Genomic DNA, 9,230 nt, shown 5'->3' on the forward strand with positions numbered 1-9,230 from the left:
TTGTCTCCCTCATTGTTTTGTAGTCTGTTGTAACACCGGTGGGATCCAATAAAGTTACCATTTTCAGAAAAAAAAATTGAGATGTAGAATGCTACTTGTGCTGGGAGTTCTCTAAAAGTTTTGGGATCCAATCATTTAGAGGGTGGGAAGCAAAATTGGAATTTGAAAGAGAAGTGGAGCTACTTATCGTTAGGAGGTAATAGAATAACTCTTATCGAATCATCTCCTCAAATCGTCAAACCTGTAATGTTCTAAGTTTAGTGGCTGGCAAGATTGAGAAGCTCTAAATAGAATTTTTGTGAGAAGGGAAGGAAGATGGGAAGGGCCTTGAACATAATGTGTAATCTGGTTCTTAGGAGAGATTTCAAGGGAGATTGGTTTGGGTCTTCTATATTATAGGATTCCCACGTTTCTATTGCTTCTATGAAAAGTATGAGTTGGGAGGGAAGTCAAATAGTAGTGTATGACCAAGTCGTCTTTTAGACCCTTTTTGTGATGATGATTTCATTTCCCCGGTTGTCAGAGTATGCAAGATTCCAATCCCTCCTAGTTTGCAAGCCTTTGTTGAATGGTGCCAAGGCAGTTTTTGAAAAGATCAGAACACAAAACAAAATGAAGAAGAAAAGCAAGCGTTTTGTTGAACATGATGGTGTTGGGAGAGATTAGAACACGAGACAATGAATAAAGCTTTGGTAACATGGTATAATGTGTAAAAAAAGAACAAGTGACCACATTTTTTATCCATCACAAGATAGTGCAGAAAGTGTGGAGGCATATATACTTCATCAGCTTGGCATCTATTTGGGCGGGGGAATGCAAGCTTGGTGGCCCCACACTCTCCTCAAATCCCTTCAGCCTTTCTCAAGACTTACAGCTGTAGGACGAGAAAAAGGAGATCCAAAGTAGGTTATACTGATTCCATGTCCTCCATCTCTATCGAAACCTACAGTCAGAGTCGATCTTAGTACATCTGTCTGTTCTGGATTTCCAGAGAATTTTAGGGTACTCTATGTTGGAGTTTTAGTAGGTATTGTACTAGGAACGTTAAATTCCTTATTCAACAAGTTAATTTGTTTATATTTTGGTAGTTGCAATTTCCGAATTGGAATGTGGAACAGGGTCTCCAAAATAGCTCCATAACAGTAGATGGTTAGGATTAGTACTCTCCTATATACTTCCTAGGTGGAGAAAAAGCGGATTTGAACTAATAGCACTACAGCATTTTTTTCTTTTTGAAAAATGACATTGTATTAATTTTAAAGGAGTCAGGTAGGAACAAGATGTCCCCTACTGATATTACATCGATAAGCAACCGATTACAGGTTTAAGGAAAAGATAAATTCACGAACATAGAATCTCTCATCACCCCTTCACTAAGGAGTCTGCTATTTCATTAGCCGACTGCCTTCTATGCTCAATTCGCAGCTTTAGCACTAGCACCAAGTCCAAGATTTCTATGATTATATCCTGAAAACGCCAAGGCCATTTCGATTTGCTTGAGTCCCAACTAATCACATTGGCCGAATGTCCTTCTACTATTAAATGACTCAGCACGTGGTCATTAGCCCATCGCAGTCCAAAGAGAAGCGCCCTTACTTCAGCTTTATTCGCATTGCACTCACCTATCGGGCCAGAATAAGTCATCATTGTTGAACCTTTGTCGTCCCTAAATAGCACTACAGCTTTATTCAATAGATTCTCTTCATTTTTTTCTCGCTGGAAATTCGTAGAATATTTAATATTATTCTACTTCTGCATTTGCTGCCTACCATAGCTCAGGGCCGTGGAGTTTAATCCATGTTATTGATTCTCCTTGCCCGTGTGGGCCATCCGAGTTTTCCTATTCTCTTCGATATTAAATGATCTTGAGTAAGGTTGAAGGATCTGTCTACACGCTGAATTGTCATAACGTTTATATACCCTTCGGGTAGGTCGCTCCAGCTAGTTTTTATTTTATTCAATGCCTGAATTGTGAGCATCCTGATTTCCGAAATGCAGTGGAACACATTGTGATGTGGAATTTCCTTGCAGGCTGATAGTGCAATTACTGCTCTTAACTGTAGCGGCGCTGTACTGGGATCCTTGCAAATTAGGTCTGTATATGAGGCCATTTCCGTCTTTACATATTGAGTTGCTTTGCCTTTGTGGTACCTGTTTTTTAATTGTCTTTTTGTTTATTCCCAATCAATATATTCAGGGTAAGTCCATCAAAGACGCCAGTTCGACCGCGCACTTCTCGCCCATCCGTGCATTGAATATTGCGGGTCCCATGTGGCAGCTAATGTTATTAACAATATGCATATACACAGATATAAAGGTACTCTTCTGGTCTACATATTTCGTCTAGGTTTCCTTGCTTCTTTTGTGAATCATGATATATGTAAGGGGTAATGGATTGTTCTAGTTAGAATGTAAAGGTGGTTGGAACTTCGAGGTTATGAAGTTTATCTATCAATGCATATTATTATAAACTGTTGGGGATGTCCAAAAAGAATGTGTGGATGTTTTCTGAGTAAATTAGCGACTAATCCAATCTCTCTCTGGTAGACTGGTTTTATGGTGCACTCATTTTGGTATGAGTATTAAGGAAACATTCGGATTCAATTATGGTACTAGTTTAGCAACCCTTGCAATGGCTTGCCAATTACTTATTCCAGTTGGATCTGTTTTTGCTGCATGGGTGCTACAAACTGGGTATTGACTGGGTATTGGTTTATTTAAAGTCTTATATAAAATTGGAAAATATATGATGAATGATACGAGATAGAACAATCCTGCTATAAAATGGTCCCAGTCACCATGGTCTAGAGATTTACCCATAACAAAGTGATTTCCATTGTTGGTCAATATTAGATGCTGATAATATTAACTGAGCAAATGAGACCAGCTTTAAAGTATGAATCTCGACCGAACGAGCAATGCCGGGGGGGGGGGGGGGGGGGGGGGGGGCGCATGTTTAAACACTGTTCAGGAGCCTACTTAAATTGTGTTAATTGTGTTACATTAAGGGGCTGTTTGGATACGCAGATTTTAGAATCATGGATTTCCTCAAAATCGTAGTTGGGAGACGAGAGGAGGAGACCAACCGTCGTTTTCTAATTTCTCGCCCTTCTTTCTGTCAGCAAGAGAGCAGAAGATCATCCCATGTTTCCAGGTTTTAGAAATCTCAGGATGGGGGATAGATTTCTAAAACCTGGATTGCTTACTTAAAATCCAAGATTCTAAAGAGAAGCTATAGTTGACAGGAAAATTGTTTTAAATGAAGGTCATGCTTAGCCTTTTGACAGAAGAGGCATGCCACCATACTTGGACCTTATCTGCAAATAAGATTATTTTAATTTAAATCTTATTTGCAAATGGAACATTAAGTCCAATTTGAAATCATTGACTACTATCATTTCTAAATAAGACTATTATGATCATTGCTTCCAAATAACTATATTGAACTTCAAAACCATTTTTGCATATAAGAGTGATTTTAAGAGCTATTGAAAGGGGTCCTTTGAGAATTGAGATATGCATATGCTCGTAGGATGTGGCCAGATTTTTTCTCTCATCTTTGGCCAGGAATTTTTTTTCATGATAAATCAGTGTTTCCAAGTGGTGTGAGTGGGGTAGGGCAGGTGGGAGGAGAGATTTGCAGATAAGATTGATTTTTAGAGCTATTGAAAGGGTCCTTTGTGAATTGAGATGTGCATATGCACGTAGGATGTGGCCTGATTTTTTCATTCTTCTTTGGCCAGGAATATTTTTTCGTGATAAATCAGTGTTTCCAGGTGGTGTGAGTGGGGTAGGGCATGTGGGAGGAGAGATTTGAGGGGAAGAATGAGTTGAGGGTGAGTAGAGTGGCTAAAAAATCAGGCTGTTGGAGATATCTTATCCCAGATATCTTACAGCTATGGCTTGAGAGATTCATTCTTTCGCCTAGGCATTCATCTGGTATCAAGTAGTATTGCTATGATTTTTGGAGGATTATATCTAAGGTTTTAATATAGAAGTCAGGCTGTCGGAGATAGCAGTTTATCTATAAGTGTTCAAGTTTTTGGGAGGTTAATTGGTATTAGCAGCATTATCAAGATGGTTTTGAGCAATCATTGTGAAATTGTATAAGGGTAGCTTACCGAATAGTTATAAGGATTGTAATTCATGTTTTGTTCAGTTTAACTTGGCCTTGGGTATGCCCTAGCCATCATATACCAATATTAGGCTGGGACCTCTGGTTGTGATTGCTAAACAAATATTAATGAAACTTATCATATTTCAAAAAAAAAAAATCACGAAAAGGTCGATCACATTTGGAGGGGATTTTTTGTTTCCTGATTTTCATGCTTTTCTTGCCCTCTCCTCTCTGAGCTCCTCTCATATTCCGGAAAACAGATCCCTCGAAAGAACCTCACCACTTGAAGGAGCTAATTTATCATGAAAATAAATTCCCGTGCTACCGTGCCCTTTATTGCTTAAGCTTTCTTCTGAAAGAACATTCTCTTCTAAAGTTTGACTCCTTTTCCGAGGGTGCAATTTCTGGCGGCTAGTATGAAATTTAAGAAGCCGATACTTGCACTCCTACGTCTTAACCCTTCACTTTCCTAGTCAAGAAACCTCTCCAAGTTTTCTAACCAGGTGACTCCTCTCTGGGACTGTCTTGAATCCAAGTAATTGGTATATGATGGACATCATCTCTGCTCGAATGACAAGCCTCTAGCTCAATGGCCAAGGCTTCGGAGGGTCAATCCAAGCTTACCTACGAAAAAAGGGACTATGACCATCTGTACTACATAGTAGGCACCTTTGTACTGAGCGGTAAGAACAGTGATTTTGATGAAAAGGATCCAACAACTGACTTTGTGCTGACACTGAATCCTTCACGATCTAGTCGATGAAGGTCTCGAGCCCTATTACGAAAATGACCATGACTAGTGCATAGGTGGCATGTGTGCTTGTTTATTGGTCTGATGGAAAATCACAGAGCGAACCAGTGGGTCCAGATCAGAAGCCAAATCAATATCTTATTTGCAAGATTTTGGCATGCGAAAATCAGCGGCTTGATCAAAAGTCTAGAATCATCTGATGCGGGTGGGATCAAGGAGAATTAGGCCGAAAAATGTGATGGCAAACAATATTCATGGATTCGATCACTGTGTATGTAGCTCACTTCTGTTTGTACTATGATAATGTTCCTTGACGAAAACCATGATCATTCAAAAGGTTTTTCTCTTTAGATATTTGGTCGCAAGTATGTCGGGGCAGGGGATATGTACACTCTCGCTTGTTAATGGAAAAAGGTTCAACATTTGTAGGGCTGGAATCATCCAATTGGTGACATGTTTAAGATATGACTACGTTAAGGCACACAAATGAACGGCGTGGATCCCTGAGTCACTGGCTGCTAAAGCAGTCATTCAAATGTTTAATGGGAAATCTATTTAACAGAGAAATCATAGTAGTATAGTAGTAGAACACGAGATTAACGTGGTCACTATTATGTGACAGTCCACAGGCGAAGGCATTCCAAGAGCTTCAAGTAGGAGCAAAGATTACAAAACTTTCTCAATATTACACCTGGTTCTCCCATAGACGGAAATTATACGATTTTTCATGAAAAAGATATGTTGGAAGGGTTTTCACGCCATGCGAAATCGCTATACGCAATGGAACTAGAAATCGCGTAGAATAAAAATTTTCTTCGATTTTGCCCGATAACCTGGTATCATAGAGAACTAGATGATCTTATGGTGACATAATAAATATAAAAAGATCAATAACATTAACTTGAGAATTCGAAGTTACGAATTCTGCTTGATCTACTCCTCAAATATCGGCGCACATTCTCAACGCCGTGAATCCACAAGTTGAATTGATGGATTCCAGTTCTTTGCACTTGTAGGAGATGGAATAACCTTTATTCCAGCAAGGAACTGATCCAAAACAGTTCTTTAACTTCAATGTAAATGGAACAAACTTTCCTGTAAGAGCCTTTATGTAGTTCTATCAAATTGAACTAGAAATTCTAGAAAGAGAGTGTAGAGAGAGACTAGAAGAGAGAGACAATTGAATTCTGATTTTCTCAGTGGTAAGAGAAAGGGCTGGAAAAATTTCCAGAGGGAGGGAGAGTGGCTATAAAATTTGTCCATCCATATGTGTTTAAATAGAATTTTGAATTTTGATAAGAGTTGGATTAGTTTTCCTACAATTTCTCTTGTTAATTCTATCATATGTTGAGTTTCTCATGAAATAGGATTACAAGGACCAATAGTATGCTCTTATTTGAAGGTAGGTTATCTTTTGCTAACTTTTAAGAGATGTTTTCTCTTCAAATATATTTCAAAAGCTAGATCCTAAATTGTAGAAAACAAATCCTTAAGTTTTAGCCTATTATTTAGCAATTCCTACAAAATAGGAAAACACTTTTCCACAAATGCCAATACTACCCCTAAGGGTAACAAATTATTTCAAACTCCCCAAGGAGGGGAAATTGTAGGTGGTCTGTCAAGCATGGGGAGCACCCCATTGCCGAATTATCTAGGATAATTCACCCCCTGTAATGTTAACTGCATACAGGATAATTCACTCCCTTGAAATGTCAACTGTATACAGGATAATTCACTCCACTTATGTATAACTCTCACTAATTAATATACTAAATATATTAAATCTCATCCAGTGGGAACACAAAAGGCTCCAATGGATTTCTAAAATCCTTTTAAACATTTCCAATGTTTCTTTTCCATCGGATCAAATTCGTAAGTGCTTATAGATAAAATGCGGAATCCTAATTCATAAGAATGTACTCGGGTCATTCGAGTTATGAGTGGGATCATTGCAGGGACATGACGGTCGATCCTGCAGAACCTAACAGTGGGCCCCACTACGATCTCGCTCCATAGATAAAACTACAATCGCATTGAGTCAGTGGCCTCCATCGAGATGTAACCTTGAACATGACCGTCAAATCATCTTACCCCTAACCACATCTAGCATGTGCAAGTCCCTTCTCCGATCTACATCTACCGAGTTGAGTCCTATGGGGGGTGGACTCCCTTTACCCCCTGGGCCCACTCATGGTATACCATTCCAGTCAAGTGGTGTACGCCTCCCAAATGCATGTGCAAAACTATTAAATCTTCTTAATGTTTCAAAACCTTTTTAATAAACTTTTAATCAAATCCGGCCACCTTACCGCTCTAACTGAAATTGTAGATGTCTTCCATAGAGTTTAGGGCGGAGAATTCCATGTTGGGTATCCCTATTGATCTCGAGGGTTTGTCCTAGGATCCAGTACTATCTGAATAAGGCTCTAAACAAGAAGGACTATAAGATAGACGAAAACCTTAGAACAGGCTCACATACCAATATGACCCCTTAGGTCAAAGGACATGTAAAGGGTCTTGTCTTGTAGAACAACCTTATAATCTCATGTCCACATGTTGTTCCAATGTGATCCTGTTCAGTGCGCGATCCAATCGTTGCACTCACTCTTCTGAGGGTCCACTACCCAGATGACCGAGATAAATCATTTCACGACACGTGCATGTAGGTAAGGATGGTCCTGTTTGTATACAGAAAGAGATTTCCAATCTCTGCCCCAACCAGGAACTATTAAGGTCTGCAGAGAACCAGAATGCCATATCTACTTGCTCCTTTGGATCTGTAAATCCTTGAGCATGGCATTCCTACTTTGTTACCTAAGGACGAATATGTGTAATAAAGTAAGCACATTACATACATTCTTATGTTTAATACCCATAATATGTCATGAAAAGAAACTTTATTGATATTTTAATAAAAAGAAACACAAAATGCACTGACTTTTAGGGCACTAACTCTAACAATCTCTCACTTGCCCTCAAAGCCAGTCATGCATGTATCGCAGACCGATTCTCTCTAAATGCTTATCCAACACCTTTTGACTATGGGACTTGGTCATCTAGTAAAGCCACTTTTACTATGGCCACATCTCCTCTGTCTATTATCTCCCGTATAACATGATACTTCTGAATGACGTGCTTCGACTTCTGATGAGACCTTGGTTCCTTTGCTTGAGCGATCACCCCGCTGTTATCACAATATAGCATAATACGTCTCTTAACAAAGGGGACGACACCAAGATCGTCAATAAATTTCCACAGCCATACTTCCTTATTCGCTGCATCATTTGCAGCGATGTATTCTGCCTCAATTGTGGAATCCGTGGTAGTGTCTTACTTGCAACTCCTCCATGAAACTGCACCACTTGCTAATGTAAACACAAAGCTTGATGAAGACTTTATGTTATCGACGTCTGACTGAAACTTTGCATCCGTAAACTCGAAAATGACCAATTCGTCTCCTCCATAAATCAAAAAGTAATGTTTAGTTCTTCTCAAATACTTGAAAATATGTTTCACAGCCGTCCAATGCTCTGGACCTGGGTCTGATTGATATCTGCTAACCACGCTTACAACGAAATAAACATCCGGTCGTGTGCACAACATGGCATACATACGGCTTCCCACAACTGAAGCACAGGGAATCCCATTCCTTTCCTGCTTCTCCTTAGATGTCTTGGAATACATCTTCTTGGAGAGCTTGACTCTATGCCTGAAAGGTATTAATCATTTCTTGGAGTCAGCCATATTATACTTAGCCAATATTTTTCCAATGTAAGCTTCCTCTGATAGCCCAAGCGTTCTATTCCTTCGGTCCCTAAACAATTTAAGTCCTAGGATATAGGAAGCGTCACCCAAATCTTTCATTGCAAAGGTACTAGAAAGCCACACCATTGTATTGGACAATATTCACGCATCATTCCCAATGAGTAGGATGTCATCCACATACAACACTAGAAATGAAATTCGAAGGGTGGTCCCGAATTGGCAAAAAATGAGGAGTGGAAAAATTCGGTTGCTAACAAGTTTTAACCTTTCTAAAAACTCAAACCCAATTTTTAAGATTAAGAGATCAAGATGAAATTTAAGCACACAAGTTAAATCTTAAGGTGCAATGCAAATGTAAAGTAAGAGATTAAGAGAGAGTGCACCCGAGATTTAAAGTGGTTCGGTCCTCCAAACACGAGGCCTACTCCACTCCACCAACCAAACCCGTTGATGGCTTCACTATTCGATCTTCTTAACTTCGGTGAAGATCAATGCCGATTACAATTCCAACAGCGTTTAACCTTGCTGGCGATCTTCACCACGGAGAGTGGGCTCTGCTTCTCCGAACACTCGCCCAATACAAGTTCTTGATAAGAA

The 9,230-nt window shown here is 39.4% G+C and overlaps 2 protein-coding genes across 2 annotated transcripts in view; one reads left to right on the forward strand and one right to left on the reverse strand.

Moving 5' to 3' along the window:
- The window catches only part of LOC143885346 (polyadenylate-binding protein-interacting protein 12-like), a 47,522-nt gene extending 44,954 nt beyond the window's left edge, over nucleotides 1-2,568 (forward strand). Inside the window, exons 9-10 of the mRNA XM_077389474.1 lie at nucleotides 2,032-2,093; nucleotides 2,198-2,568. Coding sequence (XP_077245589.1) covers nucleotides 2,032-2,093; nucleotides 2,198-2,255 — 120 coding nt within the window. The 3' untranslated portion in view covers nucleotides 2,256-2,568. The remainder of the gene's footprint in view (nucleotides 1-2,031; nucleotides 2,094-2,197) is intronic.
- Nucleotides 2,569-7,907: 5,339 nt separating this feature from the next.
- Nucleotides 7,908-8,552, reverse strand: LOC143883012 (secreted RxLR effector protein 161-like). The gene is made up of 2 exons (XM_077386383.1): nucleotides 8,203-8,552; nucleotides 7,908-8,052 (listed from the first exon to the last, which is right to left on the reverse strand). The coding sequence occupies exons 1-2, from the start codon at nucleotides 8,550-8,552 to the stop codon at nucleotides 7,908-7,910; spliced, it is 495 nt and encodes a 164-aa protein (XP_077242498.1).
- Between the last annotated feature and the right edge of the window lie 678 nt (nucleotides 8,553-9,230).

Source organism: Tasmannia lanceolata, unplaced genomic scaffold (genome assembly GCF_043159265.1).
Source record: "Tasmannia lanceolata isolate RefF3 unplaced genomic scaffold, GAP_Taslan_0.1 ptg000008l, whole genome shotgun sequence".
Lineage (NCBI taxonomy): Eukaryota > Viridiplantae > Streptophyta > Magnoliopsida > Canellales > Winteraceae > Tasmannia > Tasmannia lanceolata.

Coding starts and splice junctions, on each gene's coding strand:
- LOC143883012 (XM_077386383.1), bottom strand. CDS start 8,552: ATGTATTCCAAGACATCTAAGGAGAAGCAGGAAAGGAATGGGATTCCC. Junction 8,053..8,202: donor GTTTCATGGAGGAGTTGCAA/GTAAGACACTAC, acceptor TTGTGATAACAG/CGGGGTGATCGCTCAAGCAA.